General features: G+C 38.9%; 1 protein-coding gene across 1 annotated transcript in view; it reads left to right on the forward strand.

Moving 5' to 3' along the window:
- The first annotated feature begins 541 nt into the window (after window positions 1-541).
- The window catches only part of NUP155 (nucleoporin 155), a 33,788-nt gene continuing 17,215 nt past the window's right edge, over window positions 542-17,114 (forward strand). Inside the window, exons 1-16 of the mRNA XM_063320499.1 lie at window positions 542-807; window positions 2,124-2,261; window positions 2,605-2,701; window positions 3,836-3,906; window positions 4,931-5,023; window positions 5,829-5,995; window positions 6,424-6,529; window positions 7,088-7,161; window positions 7,469-7,560; window positions 7,694-7,791; window positions 7,889-8,041; window positions 8,910-9,010; window positions 10,452-10,622; window positions 11,673-11,783; window positions 12,646-12,740; window positions 14,296-14,384. Of these exons, the coding sequence (XP_063176569.1) occupies window positions 672-807; window positions 2,124-2,261; window positions 2,605-2,701; window positions 3,836-3,906; window positions 4,931-5,023; window positions 5,829-5,995; window positions 6,424-6,529; window positions 7,088-7,161; window positions 7,469-7,560; window positions 7,694-7,791; window positions 7,889-8,041; window positions 8,910-9,010; window positions 10,452-10,622; window positions 11,673-11,783; window positions 12,646-12,740; window positions 14,296-14,384 (1,792 nt within the window). The 5' untranslated portion in view covers window positions 542-671. The remainder of the gene's footprint in view (window positions 808-2,123; window positions 2,262-2,604; window positions 2,702-3,835; window positions 3,907-4,930; window positions 5,024-5,828; window positions 5,996-6,423; window positions 6,530-7,087; window positions 7,162-7,468; window positions 7,561-7,693; window positions 7,792-7,888; window positions 8,042-8,909; window positions 9,011-10,451; window positions 10,623-11,672; window positions 11,784-12,645; window positions 12,741-14,295; window positions 14,385-17,114) is intronic.

Below are 17,114 nucleotides of genomic sequence, written 5' to 3' on the forward strand. Positions count from 1 at the left end.
CCGGTGACTGGCAGCAGCTTCTCAATCCTGAAAAGACACGGGGTAATTCCCTGCTGCGCCACGTAAACCCTGCAGGGTCTGGGGTGCAACTTCAGATTCTGTTTGGAAAATGGAGCAGGGGGACGGCGGGAATTTCCTTTCTTGGGCCAGGTGCCTCTCCCGTAGACAAAGCTCTCCAGAACGGGCGCAGGACCCGTCCAACAGCACGGAGTTGGTGCAGTCAGGGCAGCAAATACGAGTCACAGCCCCATTCCTTGAAGACCAAGTTTCACACAGCCCCGGGGCTTCCTACGGCAGTTTGTGCCCTTGAGGCCCGTGACAACGACCACGCCAGGCCCTCGGGTGGCCCACAGGGATGGTGCTGGGGCACCGCTGCACCGGCGCGGCCGCCCCTGCCCGCCCGGCTTCCGCAGCTGCGCCCCGGACCCGGACCCGGACCCGGACCCGGACCCGGACTCCCGCCTCAGACAGGCTCAGCTCGGCCCTTCGCCGGAAGCGCCAACCGGCGCGGCGGAACGACGTCACGGCGCAAGGCCTGCCGGGATTTGGCGGGTGGCGGCGCGGCGGGCGACGAGCTCGCGCCTTCTGGCCTTACGCGGAGCCACCCATCGTCCTGGGCCCCAGACCCGCCGGCCCTGTCCCTGGTGTCATCCCTGCCACGTCCTATCGCCATGCCCGCCGCCATGAGCCCCGTGGCGCCCACCGCGCAGGAGGCGCTGGAGATCGCGGGCCGCATCATCGACCGTCAGATCCAGGATGATCGCTGCTACCCGGACCTGTCCGAGCTGCTGGCCGTGCCCGCGCCTGGTGAGGAGCGCTCGGTGGCCCGCTGCCTCCTGTCGCCTCCTCAGCTGCCCCCGTGCCCCCGCCGCACCGCCACCCTCAGCGGGGCGGCCTTGGCCGGCCACGCGTGAGGCTCTCTGCGGGGGCACGACCCCCTCCCCTCGGCGGCTGCCTCCCTGGGCAGGCCCCGGGGACAGCGGTTGCTGGGCCTGCCTTCTGAGAGAGGGTGGCAGGGCTGAGTCTGGCGGCTTCGCAAGGGAGGGGTGGGGGAGGTGGTGTCGTGTAGTGGACGCTGTGGTGCCTGGGTGAAAGTTGTGGATGAGGGATCCCTCCATGAAAGGGGGAGCGCTTCGGGGAATGGGCTTGGGTTGGCTCCTCGACCCGTTGCCCTTAAGAAGGTGAAGAAAATGGCACTTGTTTTCTGTTCTGCCAATTGGAAGTTTCTTGTGGAATGCTTTTAGGATCACTAACTGCCCAGCACCATCCTTAAGTTATAAGCAGCCTGAAAATCTATTTTAAGCCTCTTTGAGTGACATTCATTTGTCTATAGCTGTATATCACATGTAATTACAATTTAAAGTATACATCGTCTCAAACTTTTGTTTTCTTCTGCTTAAAACATGAAGAGAGCATTTCGTGCTTCATTGGTGCCAACTGTCTGGCAAAGTGGTCTGTGAAGAGGCACCATAGACCTAATTAATAGGTCACCTAATTAATATATATCCAGCAGGTGTCAGGATACAAGCAAAGATTATCTGTTTTCTGTTATGATACAATATGATGTGCGTGGCTAAAGTGTAACTGCCTTAGCAGTGTCATGGATACGCATCACATAAAATAATGAGAATATGTGGGTATTTTAACTTGATACTGGGAGCTCAGATCAGCTTTTCTAGGTAAGCGCTATGTTCCTGTCTTGTTCACATGGCATATTTAATGTCTGGCCATACTGTGAAAAAAGGGATGGAGAGTATCACAGTAAAAGTGGGGTCCAGATGAGTTGTTGTTAGAGTTTGTTTTCAAATCTCTTTGCTCATATCTGATTTGAGGTTTAGATTTATTGCTTATGATCCTGCTCCTACAGAAAGTTCTGCTCATGCATATCCTGTGAGTGGTGGTATTTATATGCTTAAAGTCTCTGCAGTGTCAAGGCGTTTTTTTCTACATAGTCTGAAAACCTCTATTCATCTAAAGTAAAATGGGTAATGCAATTAGTCTTAATTTAATTTTCATGGATTAGGAAACAATCAGGCAAAGAGAGAGACAGAGAATATAAACCTTTCTATAAATTTCTCATGCTTTATAAAAAGTCTAATCTTTTTTGTTGTTCTTAATTGCAGGTAGCCCTACTGTTTCTGGTATGTCAGATATGGATTATCCTTTGCAAGGACCAGGTTTGCTATCAATACCTAATCTTCCAGAGATCAGCTCAGTCCGCAGAGTCCCACTTCCCCCAGAGCTAGTGGAGCAATTTGGACGTATCCTTATGAAAACTAATGTGTTATGATGTGTAAGTCATAATATTAAAACCAATTTTTTTTCTTTTATACTGTTCTTCACCAATCTTTCTGTCAGATTCCCAGTAACGAGCTTTGATATTGTTCATGTTCCCTTTGTAAGGCTCCAAGTGGTAACAAGGTCCATTTAGTGTGGAGTTGCTGGTGGAATTAGTGTCTGTATGAAGAACTTTGAATGTTTATGGTACATAGTTTGTGTACCACTGTATATAAAGTAATAATATTTTTTTTTTTAAATTTGCCAAAGGAGCTTTTGCCTTTGCTAACCAAAGCGCATTTAGTCCTTACATCATCAGTGCTTCAGATATGCAGTGCAATTGTATGATGGGAGTGTTTCCAGAAATCAGCAGAGCTTGGCTGACCATCGACAGTGACATTTTTATATGGAACTATGAAGACGGGTACGTAGAGAACGCATTCCTGATGATATTTTATTGGTATGAAATGATTGCAGTAGTGTTAGATTGTTTACTGGTAGCACAGCGCTGTGCTATTCAGTTTAACTTGCCTTGATTCCTTGTAGCTTTTACTAAAACTTTTGAATAATAAGTGTAAGTAGTATTGTTGCCAAATCTGGAGATGAAAGAAAGGAAAGTGCTTTTGCTTAGGGTTAGACATATCCTACAGTTTTGCTGAATTTATGCTGGGGCTTTGCTTATGCCAAAAAAGTAGAAAAAAATTATTCTTATTGCCTAACTTTTCTAAGCAGATTTAGTAAGTACTCTGATGCATGTACAGTGTGTAGTCATTCCCATAAAGGTAAATAATGCAGCATTAGTGCTGCAAAGTATTGTGATTGAAGCTCTCCTGCCTAGCTTATTTTAAGAGTGCACAAAACTGAAAATAATTTCATTATATTTTCAAATGGCAGTGATATGTTTATAATTTGCAGGTTTGCTTCTTTATTCGCCTATGTAGTAAGAATTCTTTCAGTAACAATTGCTTTATACATACTGTTGCATTTCCTAAGAAGATTAAAGTTCAGATTGTGGCTCCGATAGCTCCAATCCATACATTTGTGTTGTATCACAGTGTATTAAATACATTTCTCAAATAAAACAGCACTGCATGGTGTTAATCGTAACGTGCTGGGGAGGAGGTTGGGAATTCCTTATTTAGATAATTTTCATGGGGAAAAAAAATCATACCAGTTCCTCCCTCTTGATTTTAATCAGCATCGCAGATGCTGCATTGTGTAATTCAGAGCAGACTATATGAATTAACAAAATCCAAAAATATAAAATACTGCAGTTGGGTTTTAGATTTGAAACTCAGCTATAGAGGCACCAACGAGCTCGAATGATTACCTGTACAGTTTTGCTGTGAAACTTCCCGGTCATACCATTCTGCTGGACCTGCTTTCATCCAAAGCAAAAGATGGAGATGGCCTCAGAGTATTACAATAAGTAATATTTTTTAAATATACGGAATCTGATTTTATTTACTTTGTTATTGTGTGATACTTTGTTATTATGTGATACTTCGTGACAATCAGGTTGGGTTATTGTGTTTTTTTTTTAATTGTTTGTTGACAGGGGAGATCTGGCTTATTTTGATGGCCTTAGTGAAACTATTCTTGCAGTGGGTCTTGTAAAGCCAAAGGCAGGTAAGGAACATATGACAGTGACTAGATTTAGGCAGTTACTGAACCTTCTATGTATGTTTTTTTTACACATACGTATGTGAAAATCTGTGGGGTTTGTGTGTGCAAAATATGTATATTGTGCATATATGCATACACAAGATGCATGGGTTTGTTTCTTTTTTAGAAACTTGAAACTGTTTACAAGCCAAAAGTAATGTAACGTTTAAAAATTATTTACACTGATAAGCTTGCATTTTTTTGCCACACCATACTGTACCATTTGTACTTTTTATAAATTTACACATTCAAGTGATAACTTCTATGGGAACCTGATTTCTAGCCCTCTCCGTTCTTTTCATAGCTACTGCTTAGATAATATTGAAGTCAAACTTGAAAGACTTGGGTCTTTTCAGCCTGGAAAAAAGATAACTGAGGGGGGATCTTATCAATGCTTATAAATACTTAAAGGGTGGGTGTCAGGAGGATGGGGCCAGGCTCTTTTTAGTGGTGCCCAGTGACAGGACAAGAGGTAACAGGCACAAACTTGAACATAGGAAGTTCCATCTCAACGTGAGGAGGAACTTCTTTCCTTTGAGTGTGGCAGAGCACTGGAACAGGCTGCCCAGAGAGGTGACTCCACCCAGAGAGGTGGTGTCTCCGTGTCTGGAGACATTCAAAACCCACCTGGTCGCGTTCCTGTGTAACCTGCTCTAGGTGACCCTGCTCTGGCAAGGGGTTTGGACTAGACGATTTCCAGAGGTCCCTTCCAACCCCTACCATTCTGTGAATTCACTGTAGGATTGGATTTAATATAAGCATGCGTATAAGAAAAATACCGTTTTAAAGATCCTGTGTTTCATGAACTGAAAGCTGAACTGTTGACTGATATTCCCTTCTAATTCTAGAGTTTCACGGATCATTAAGTCTTAAATATGATTATTCCTTCTAATGAGTCAATTTGTCTTTGCAATGGATACATTGGATACATCATAGTGATCTGAGAGGTTGGCTGCAAACTAAAATTTTTTTTTCTCCCCTTCTTTAGGCATCTTCCAGCCTCATGTACGACACTTACTTGTTCTGGCTACCCCTGTGGATATTGTGATCTTAGGGCTCAGTTGTTCTAATATACAAGCAGGTAATTCTCTTTTCTCCCCTCATTCTCTGTTGTGCATTAACAAGCATATGTGGCTGTTTCATTAGTAGCCATTTAAACTATTTAAAAAAAAAAAAAAAAAAAAAAAAAGAAAAGCAAGACCATGTGCTAAGTGCCTTGCTAATTTTTGAATCATATTATGGACAGGGGAAGTAATTTTTATCGGGTGTGCACTTGCTGGATCCTGGATTCACATAGGAGCGTTGAGTTGTATTACTCACCTGTTTAGCATAAAAAGAGCTTTTGAAACAGGTGCTTATGTTAATTAAACAGCATGTTGGAGGGGGAGAGAAGAAGTAGGCATGGATCTTGGATCTGTTGAATACATTAACCTGGTTGTCACTGGTATTCCAACCACAGAAATTAATACTCTGATACCATTTTTTTTTTTTAATGGCATACATATAATAGAGAAAATACAGAATTGTTTGGAGAAAGTGAGAGGCGTACAATCTTTTGTCTTTCTATGCTATCTTGGTGTAAAAGAGCAAAAATTAGAAATCTGTGGTTTAGACTTTGACATTTAGAGGAGATGACAATGTACAGAAATGAAAAACATTGCATTTCCTTACTTGGAAACTTATACAGAGAATTTACTTTAATTTTTTTAAAAACAGGAAATTTGTTGTTTTGCAGTTCACTTTGGAGAGAAGCTATTCCAGCATGTGTTTAGTAATTTTAAAATCCGCTGTAATTTTTCCTGTTTTCCAAAATGCTTCTTATCACAGATCTGTAATATCTATTAGAACAAATTAAAAACTAAAGATGATTTATTTATTCATTTAAGGTACTGGATCGCTCAATGACAGTATGTCTGGTGGAATGCAGCTGCTACCAGACCCTCTCTATTCGCTCCCTACTGACAATACTTACATTCTGGCAATAACATCCACTGATAACGGGCGTATCTTTTTGGCTGGGAAAGATGGCTGCTTATATGAAGTAGCATACCAGGTGACTATAGGTTTTACACATGGGCATTTTTCATGGTTTTATGGTTGTGGGATCTAGGCACTAAGAGCTCTAAAACATGTCAGGTTTGCTGTCTTTTTTTCTTCTGTAATGTTGTATGCAACTCTGATATATTAGTGTAAATACATTTTCTTTGAAGAAGTAGTAATTATATGAGGAATAGCAACACAGCTTTTTTCAACTTTAAAAATAAAATTGTGATATCCTGCACCCTTTTTTATGTCAAGTTTTCCTTTTAATGATCACCTGTTTGTTTCAATTGAATAGTACATACTTTTTCAATTAAATCAATGTAGTTAGATTTTTACTTGGTTTCATACTTGTCCTGTTAACCAATTTTTCCATATAACTAGTAGTTTGTTTTTTGGGTTTTTGTTTTTTTTTAATGCTGTATTTATTTTCAATTGTAGGCTGAAGCAGGCTGGTTTAGCCAGCGCTGTAGAAAAATTAATCATTCAAAGAGCGCGCTATCTTTCCTTATTCCCTCCTTGCTACAGTTCACATTCTCAGAGGATGGTAAGTACTGATGTTAAAAACTTACCCAATAATTTAACGTAATCTTTTAAATAATACTGTAAAGAAGTTCGTTTCCTGAATAGTTTCCTCATTCAGAGCATTTATTTATGGTCAATGAAACTTGCAGTAGTTGATTATTATAAAAATCAGGTCACTTATTTGTGTGTCTAGCTCAGGATATGCATACCAATGCCTGGAAAGTTTGATATTTATGACTAAAGTTAGTTTTCTGAAGTACAAAAATAATGTGCTTAGTAGAATCACTGCAAGCAGTAGAATCTTTAAGTAAATAATTTTACCCTGTTTCACTGTTCAGTGAAAAATTAATTTGAAATTATTATACAATTTTTTGCCCTTCTTTTTTTTGTAGTTTACTACTAATTGTGTGAAATTGATTGCTGTTTTAAATGGCTTCTGATAGGAGTCCTGTGTGGGACTCCTGCAGTTTTTGTTAACTTACAATTAATTATTTTATAGTTATTTTGTCTTGTTTTCAACTTGTTTTCACCAAATCCAGTGTTGATTGGCTTGTTCTCTCTTTTTTGTCCCCCTCCCCAGATCCTGTGGTTCAAATTGCCATTGATAACTCTCGAAATATCTTACACACCCGCTCAGAAAAAGGAGTGCTGCAAGTATGTGACTTCTTCTGACTGTTTGCTATGTTACTAATGTATATATAACTCTTTAAGTTTTCCTTAATACCTGGGAATTCTCTGTAGTTATGTCAGGATGTTATTCCAGTTTATCTTTTTGTAACAAAAGTGTGTGCTGAAGACCTAAAAAACTTCCTTCTGAGGAAAGAGTAGCCTTTTGATCTTTCCCTCAGTTACATGGAAACATAAGGATGACATAAAAATAGAGTTTGAGTTGCTGCTTGATAGGTGAGGCTGTATTAATTAATTCAACCATAAATCACTAAGCTGTGTTACTGAATTGCAGGTTTACGATTTGGGACAAGATGGTCAAGGAATGACCAGGGTTACTTCTCTTTCACAAAATGCTATAGTTTCTGCTGCTGGGAGCATTGCCAGGTATATTTATGACAATTACAGAGTAAGAGGCTTCCTTTAAGGCCAATAGTTTCATGCTATATTTTTGAAGAATGTTGTTTGCTTAATTCTCTGAATTGAGAGTGTATGGTTTTTTTGTATTTTGTTTTTTTAGAACAATAGATCGTTCTGTATTTAAGCCTATTGTTCAAATAGCAGTGATTGAAAATTCTGAATCCATAGACTGTCAACTACTAGCAATCACACATGCAGGTAAGAAAGCAATGCTAGTCCCCGCTCCTTGTAAACAGATAAATGTCATCTGCACAGTTTAGCAAAATTGTGACCTTTTTTTTTATCTTTTGTTCAGGTGTCAGACTGTATTTCAGTACTTCACCATTTAAGCATCCAACAGCTCGTCCCTCCACGTTAACCTTGGTTCACGTCCGCTTGCCGCCTGGATTTTCAGCTTCTTCTAATGTGGAGAAGCCCGCAAAGGTTCACAGAGCTCTTTATAGCAAAGGTAAGCAGTGGAAAACAGTTCAGGTGAAATTGATTATTTTTTTGTGACAATCACTATCACGTTGTCTTTACATTGGAGAGTTTGAAGCAGTGAAAATAACTGAAGAACTAAGCACGGCTTCTGTGTGTTAATGGGAGAGGTTTTGGAAGTGGAAGGTAGTCATATTTTTCAGAATTTAGTTCTTGTGCTGTGTTTGAGCAGTTCATGTGTTGATCAACAGTTTTTTCTTCTAAGCTCACCATAAAGTAGATTTAATGTGTTCAAATGCGCCTACATGTCTCTAGTGATGTGTGATTAGCTCTTGAAAGCAGGGTATAGAATAGGCTTCTTACCTATTTAGTGCCTCTTATGCTGAGTTTAGTGTATGCTGACTGTTATTTATTTTTTAGCTTGTTTAGCTACTGATGCCATATAACATGCCAAACAGCCGCCACATGGCTCTAGCTTTATATCATTTCTGATTGTAGTCTGAGTTTTTTAAAGTGTTGCAGAAGTGCAGGGCTGGGGGTGGTGGGGGGGAAATATCTCTATGTTGCTGACCCTTCTGGTCATACATAATAATTTTTATCCTCGAAGTCATTTCCTTATGTTTTTTCATCCATAATCTGTTTAAACATCTCACTTTTGAGGGATGTTCTACCTATTTTAGGCTTATTTCTGTTTGTACCTGTTAGAGTAGATGGCAAATGGTGTTGAAAGTGACCTGAAGAACTCTATGACGTACAAACTCAGGAGATACTATTTGCTGTTCCAATTGTATGATTAGGACTTAAAGATTGCTTTTTACTAAATAAGGAATGAATTAATGGATTTGCATCTAATGCATGATTATGACTTCTAATACAAACCATATTGGTGTTCTTGATAGGGGTCCTGCTGATGACAGCTTCAGAAAATGAGGATAATGACATCTTGTGGTGTATCAATCACGATTCGTTCCCTTTTCAAAAGCCAATGATGGAAACACAGGTACTAAAGCAAACTTTTAGACAATTTTGATGGAATTTAGATATTACTTTTTCCTTTCTGATAACAGATACTTGAATAATACTATCTGCAAGAAATGGGTAGTTCACAGAAAACCTCATGAGGAGTTTGGAAACACTTAAAAAGCTACTAATCAATATGCTTCAAAGAAAAAAAAAATAGTAGGCAGTTTTGTTGGTGAATGGGAACTGATCTCTGACTAGGAAATCCTAATTCAGCCATGCTTTCTAGCTTGTTGCAAGCTATGTGTCAAAAGCAATTGCCTTGACTTCTAAGACTTGACTTCTAATTAGCATATTCAAAACCACAGTTGTCTATAGCATGCTGCGTATTGTGCACAAGCGTAGGAAGACATTTCTCACAGTATATAGTGGTGTTTGTTGAGGATAAAATTTCACAAAGGTCGTTTAAAATGTAGATGCTAGAGGCTTTGGGTTTCTTTATTTAAACTGGTATGCCACATCTTCATTAAATTTCAGACACGATTAACCTCTTCATTGTTTCACATGTTTTTTTCTGATTTTCCTAGTTGCTACATAAGTGGGTTTGTAAGAGGGGTTTGGAGGGGGTTAGTTGCCTTATGCAACATTTCATGTATTCCAGCTCTGAAGGAAGTCCGAAGTCTTCTGCTGAAGTACATGAGTGACATGTCAAAAATAGTATTATTGGAGGAGCAGTGGTAGAGTTGGAGTGAATGGAGAGACTGTAAAGTTTCGAAGTCAGGTTTTAATTTATCTACTGCTTTAGTAACTAAAGAGGAGCTTTATAATTACTCCAGATCCCTTCCCTGCAAAAACTTACATGTAAATATCCCAAGTGCTGACTTCCTTTTTTTTTCCACCAAGGCATTCAAGAGTAACAGACAGCTGGGTTTCCCAACCGAAATGGCAGCTTATTCTTGAGCAGCAGTTCTTCCTTGTTAGCATACGTGGGTTTTCTGAAATGTCTTCACTACCATATATTTTCTTGAGTTATATCTGAAGTACTGCTGCCAGCTGTCTTGTAAACCTTCATGATTCAGTTGCAGCATTTTTTGATTCTTTAAGAAATAATTTAAATTCATGATACCTTTGGTACTTAGTTCTGTATGGTTAGCAGATTGTTGCTGTTTATATTTTAGCAGCGTTAAAAGATCCCATTTTGCAAGTTGTTTTACATTAAAATACAAAACGCTATCCCTGTCCCCCAAAAGACGCAATATATTATTCCCTGTCTCCCAAAAGCAACAGTATGTATAGCTGTAAATTTGGTGGTAACCTTCTGTTAGACAGTATAAGAACTTGCTTATTTTCTTTGGGTTTTCTTGTGTCAAGAGTAGATTCTATTCTGTGTAATTTTAAATGGTAAATAGTAAAATATCACCATGGATGTACAAAATCCATGTCTGTTACCAGACTTTGAATAATATCCGTCCCTTGTTCAGATGACCACCCATATTGATGGACATTCCTGGGCTCTTTCTGCTATTGATGAATTTAAAGTTCAGAAGATTGTAACACCGCTCAATAAAGACATTATTCCAATAACTGATTCACCTGTTGTTGTGCAGCAACATATGCTGCCACCTAAGAAGTTTGTTCTGCTTTCAGCTCAGGTGAGTATTATTTTTCGTAATATAGGAAATCAGAAGTGTAAGTATAAAGTTGCAAGGTTGATCCAAACCTGTAAATGTTTATTAATTTTTTGTATGTTTTAAGGATTCTATTTTGAACATTAAAAGGAATAAGGAAGAAGATTGCTTAAACCATCTGTACGTATTTTAAATTTACTCAAAGCTATTGGGCCAGCTTCTCTTGTACAGTGCATTAATAGTTTTTGTTGGTCTCCAGAGACCCTTGCACATACAGATCATCTGAGAAGCTCTTTTAACCTTGGTTGTGCTCATGATTATATGAAATTGAAACAGACACTGGGTGCCCAGAAAATACATTTTGAGTAAATATTGTTGGCAATTGAGATTTGAATATATAATTTCTTCTTTGTCATAGAAGTCCTAAAGGGGTTTTTTGAAAGGGTTTAAAAAAAAAACACACAAAAGGAAAAAAGAAATTAACTTCCTTGTTTCTCTTTTTTGATTACATTTAGCAATATTTTAGGGCACTTGGTATTTTAACCAGTAGGCAATTAAAAAAAAATTTAATCGTTAATGTCTTGCAACCTCTAGACTCAACCTGCATTTGTTTAATTGCAACTGTTTTGTTAAAGACACCCTCCAGTAGTTAGTATAGATGCAGGCAAGGTGATTGAGTGAAGAGTCTTACTATGGCCTTGATCTTTAATTATTCAAGCATTTTTTTTCTAGGCAGTTTTGAGGATTTGTAAGATACATAAAGCCTTATTTTCTGTATATGCATGCTATATATTTGTGTTGTATACTTCATGTTAGGCTAAGAACAGCAAAAGTAACTCAGTTTATGGAGAGTTTATAGCCATTGCAGTATGTTTTCTGCCTTTCCTAGACTCAGTAGAGAATTTTCTACATGTGAATGAGAACTGCGCTTTACGCACCATTCACTTTATACTTTGATCCAATAACGCAACAAAGGAAAATTCAGAATGCTGAAGATAAGCACTGTGGGGAGGGTATGTTGAGGTGGCCAGAGTAAAGACATCTTTATTCTAACTTATTTTGGGTTACTTCTAGGGGAGCTTTATATTTCATAAGCTCAGACCTGTTGATCAGCTGCGGCATCTGCTTGTTAGTAATATAGGTGGAGATGGAGAAGAGATTGAAAGGTTTTTCAAGTTGCATCAGGTAAGAGCTTTTGACCTGTTGTGCAAAATGGAAGATTTATAATATTTATATAAATATAATTACTTCCCTTGTCACCTTTTTGTTGTTTCTATAAACTTCTAATTATCATTTCATTTATTGATTAAAGTATTAGCTTTTCCTGCTGTATTGTCTACATAAAACAAGATTGTATAATGAGAAATAACTTACCATTTTATGATACTTAAAAATGGAAGTGTAATCCACTTTCCCTGAAATTCTTAGATTCTTGTACGCAGAAGTATAATTCAATTCTTAGAAGCGGAGGAAGAGTTTCTAAAAAAGTTAAATTCCTACCGCTACAAGAGGTTTTTACATTTTGAAGGCCAGTAGAAATGTGTAAAATTGGTCTGTGTTTTTGTTTAAGGTGAATGACAAACACAGGTGACAATTTTGACTAGTACTGATTAGTATCTGTAGTGAATGTTCACTGTAATCCATACTCTTGTGCTTTGATAGGACATACTAAGTGATGTTTTAACATGCCATTAGAATATTCATACCATTATTTGTATAGATTTTTTTTCTTCAAACACAATCTTAGTTTACATTTCTGTAGAAATTGCGTGATTCTTAGACATAATTAGGTGACAGACATGGAGATTGTTTCCTACCCATAATCATACTGAGTTTGCAAGAACTGTGTAGCAAAAACTTACCTGCTATAGTGGGATGCCTCCCTGTGATTCACTTCCTGTCTATAATTGGGAGGAGCTGATTTCCTTGCCTTCTAAATAAAATTATGCAAAAAGTATTCACTGTTTAGTTATTGAGCAATATAACTTCTATACGTTTCTTACCACCTTGATAGAAGCTGCAACACTAACAGTATAATATGCCTTAGGAGGATCAAGCCTGTGCCACTTGCCTTATCTTGGCCTGTTCTAATGCTGCATGTGATAGAGAGGTATCGGCCTGGGCTACTCGAGCATTCTTCAGGTAAGTTTCAATTCTGTAGGTTGTTGTGAATATTATGCAGGATCACTACACCCACTGAATAATTGTACAGGCTCTTTAACTTGCTGCCTGAGCGAGTGCTATTTTAAAATGAGCATAGACTGTTAACTCTGGTGGATTATGGTTCTGCACTAATTCAGGGCTCTTCAACAAAGGAAGCTTCCTGTAATGGTGATTTGTGGCTGTTTCCCCTTTTGGACGCTTGTATTCCACGTGTAGTGGAGGCTACTGAAAATGCAGTTAAATGTGCTTGAAATGCACTTATCTATACTTCACAGAAGTGCAATGTGTGGTAATATCTTTAATGAGAGCAACTCAGGCAGTGGAAAAAGGACAGATTTTTTTTTATTTTTGTGGGGGGGTTGTGTTTGGTTTTTGGTTTGGTTTTGTTTTTTTCTTAACGTTGTAGTTAGTTATGCTGTTGACCATTGCACCAAGGAAATTTATATTCAAGTGGCCTTACCCTGTTCAGGGCCTTATGGCTCTTGGTCATAGATGTTGAGGGTTTTTTATTTATTTTTTTATTTGTTGTTTGGTTTGGTTTTTTCCACTACAAATTGAGTGAGGAAGTACGGGCTTCCAGTCTGGAGGATTAATTTGTCATCTATGTATCTTAAGTGCTACATATCCTTGGTATGGTGCAGATATGTATATTTTAACTAGCTACCTTAATCAAGTTGGTGTATCATGTAGCCTGAAGGAAAAACAGGTTTTTGGTAATATATGTATATTTTAATTAGCTGCCTTATACAAGTTGGTATATTATGGATCTCTTGGCTGTCCTGTAGGAGGGCCACGTGGCCTGGAGGAAAAAAGGGGGTTGGTAAGATGCAGCTGTTAAAAGTGATGATAAAATGTGCATCTTGGACTGTATGTCTGCATTAGAGTTGGAGTGTAATGTTCCCTAAAGCTTGCTTGTCCTTTTCCAAAACTTGTGCAGGTGTTAGATCAAGTCAGCTACTCTCAGTAGGCTATGAATAGTTGTTCTTTGTAAACTCAATTACATTACAAGATCTGATAGAAAATGTGGATGATAACTCTGGAGAGATGGGTGTTAGCAAGGAAAGACGTAACAAGGTGCTCGTGTAGCACTGTAGGAGAGAGATGGATAGAAATGACTTGTGGAAGATAGAAGGATAAGCATGGGTCATGGCAACTGTGTCCTTCCTTCCACTTCCCTGTAGAGGCAAATCTTAAAAACATATAAAGCATAAACCTGATTTTGAGAATTGGTAAATTTTTCTCTGAAGCCTGATTGTATCATATCACGACAGGACTTAAAACATCCACAAAAAAATACTTGGTTGTTCATCTAACTTGTCGTTGCAATTGCATATGTTGTGCTTTTCATATAACGCGTATGCATTTAGTTTTCTTTTCTTCTGACAAAAGTCAAAGATATTTCTGAAAAGTTATGCTGTTTTTTTATTGCCCATTTTAAAAGAACCCCAAAATCCTGTTAATTCTTGAAGACGTGAAAGTTAAATGGACTGTGTATGGAGCGTGAGGAATTTTTATCTTTGCATTTAAACTTTAGGTATGGTGGAGAAGCACAGATGAGGTTTCCATCAGCTCTGCCTCCTCCAAGTAATGTTGGACCTATCTTGGGTTCTCCTGTTCCTGCCAGTAAGTAGCAAGCATTTCATGGTTTGGGACAGGTTTGGGGTTTTTTTCCTTAAGTATATAATATTTTGTCTTCTCACAAGTACCTGTGTTCTTTTTGTCTGAAATAGTTCTTGATTTTCCACTCATTGGCTGATTAATTGCAGGGTTTTTTCCATTTCTCTTGAGTGATTCTTGGATTCCATGGGAGGTTGATGTGGACTTTAACTATGTCTGCATGTTGCATATAGTCTATTAAGATTATGTGAAGAAGGTATATGTTTCTTGCTGCCAGAGGCAGTTCAGCAGCCAGAGAACAATTTATGAATACTATAGTTCAAACTTTACAAAGATTAGTTGGTTTGTTGTGTGGCTAAAGCAGATTATCTTCTTATGGTGTCATTGTCACGCTTCATCAGATACTGCTTATGAAAAGAAAACAAAAATTTTGATAAAGAAATGGGTTAGTCATTTGGAGTGATTTCTCCCTGTAAAAGCTCTAGGTTCAGCATTTGCTTTCTGCTTAGGTCATCAGTGCTACATGCAAATGAGAATAGTGTCTAATCTTTCTCCTCAGAACTTGATGCTTATTGGTATGCAGGCCTTTCTGTATTACTCAGATTCATTGAAATTACTACAGTTGCTTTAGGAATTTGTCCCTTAACATGTGTTACTCAGTTCCAGGTCTTAAGGGTTTTTACAAAAGAAATTCATAATGATGTAGGAGGTTGTAGTAAGGTGGGTGTCAGTTTCTTCTCTGAAGTAACAAGCGATAGGACAAGAGGAAAGTGTCCTCAATTTGTGCCAGGGGCAGTTTAGATTGGATATTAGGAAAAAATTCTTCACTGAAAAGGTTGTCAAACACTGGTACAGGCTGCCCAGGGAGGTGGTGGAGTCACCATGCCTGGAGGTATTTAAAAGATGGGTAGATGCGGTGGCTAGGGACATGGTTTAGTGGTGGACTTGGCAGTGCTAGGCTAACAGTTGGACTTGATGGTCTTAAAGGTCTTTTCCAACCTGAGCGATTCTATGAATTTGGAACTCACTGACTTAAATTAAATACATTTTTTAGTCAGGAACTCATTAATTTCCAAGATCCTTTACCCTTATCTGACATGCAGCATTCAATTTTACACATCAGACTTGGGGAAAAAACTTGATTGCCTGGAATGCAAAGAAATTCCATTTTTGTCATATATCCACATTCGTAAGTATTGGAGAAAGGTGTGCTGAACTGGAATGGAGTTTTGGAAAAATAGTTGACCCTCTTTTTCAGAATTCTTAGCTAGTATTAAAATACTAAGAAGAGTGGCTATTTTTAATGCATCAATGGCATCGCTTTCCAAGCCTGATGATGTGGAACAATAGCAATGCGGGCAGGAGCTGAGGCAAAGAGTAAGAAAGTAAAATTAAATCTGAGTTGGAGGGAACAGGAATTATGGGGAGAACAGGTGCTAGGAGCAGACTGAGAATGAAAGTAAGGTGTGGGGGAACTGACAAGAAGCTCTGTAATCAATAAGGTGACTCCTTTTAGAAGTAAATGTAATTTTCCCAAGTCTAAATGTTTGGATATTTTTATCGTTTGCTGTCATATATGCCTCTTTGAAACCTAGTATCGAAGGATGTGTTTCCATTTTGCTTCAGTGACAGGTCCAGGTGGGAGATGGCACCATTCTTCTGCTACTGCTTACTCCGTTTGCTCAAAGGGTAGAGAACTGTCATGTGAAATTAAGATTCTGATATTGTGGATGTCCCACATGGTGGGTCAGGCCGTGCTGACGGAAATTGCTTAAAATTGAAATTTTGCATGTGAAGCTATATTACAATAATGTTGTCATTAAAAGGCCAGGCATGTGTCGTGTTTTAACCCTAGCCATCAGCCAGGAGCATGCAGCTATTTGCTCACTATCCCCTGCCCCCAGTAGGGTAGGGAGAAAAAGAAGTAAAAAACCCAACAGCCTTGTGGGTTGAGATAAAGACAGTTTAATAGAACAGTAATAGAAGAGAAAATAATAATAATGGTAAAAGTATATACAACGTAAGTGATGAAATACAATTGCCCTCACCACCACAATGATCGATGGCTGAGCCCATCCTGCCTGAGCAGCAATCATGGATTCCTGCCCCCACCCAGCCTATCCCCTTTTATAGACTGAGCATGATGTCTTTGGTATGGAATATTCCTTCGGCCACCTTGTCCTGTCTGTGCTCCCTTTTAGCTTCTGTGGGAAGCTGTAAAAGTCCTTGACTTACTATAAACATTACTTAGTAACATGTGTTACCGACATTTATCTCATACTAAATCCAAAACGCAGCATCTACTGGGAATAAAATTAACTCTATCCCAGCCGAAACCAGGACAGCACATTTAACTTAGTTTTCTCTTACTGTGTTGAAAGCCTAGTCATGCATTTGCTTGCTGCTTTTCTGCAAGTTTGTGATTTGCTTGGCAGGCAGGAGAATATGCTCTGAGAATGCATTGTCACTGTTTAGTGAAGGACTTTGTTATCTTTTGCACTGTTGTGTGTTGCCAAGTAGAGAGAAGCTTAGTGAACAAGCAAGAAGGACTGATTTGATAAAAGCTGAGTTTTCAGAGTGCCAGCTTGCCCTTTCTGCGATATATCATCATACATGCTGATGGTACATGGACATTTTTGTAGATGACCACAGGTGTTGCTCATATTTTGGGGTCTTAAGTTAGGTATTCAGACTTAATTTGCAGGAGGGTTGAGTATTCACAGCTGAATCTGCGGC

Source organism: Chroicocephalus ridibundus, chromosome Z (genome assembly GCF_963924245.1).
Source record: "Chroicocephalus ridibundus chromosome Z, bChrRid1.1, whole genome shotgun sequence".
NCBI lineage: Eukaryota > Metazoa > Chordata > Aves > Charadriiformes > Laridae > Chroicocephalus > Chroicocephalus ridibundus.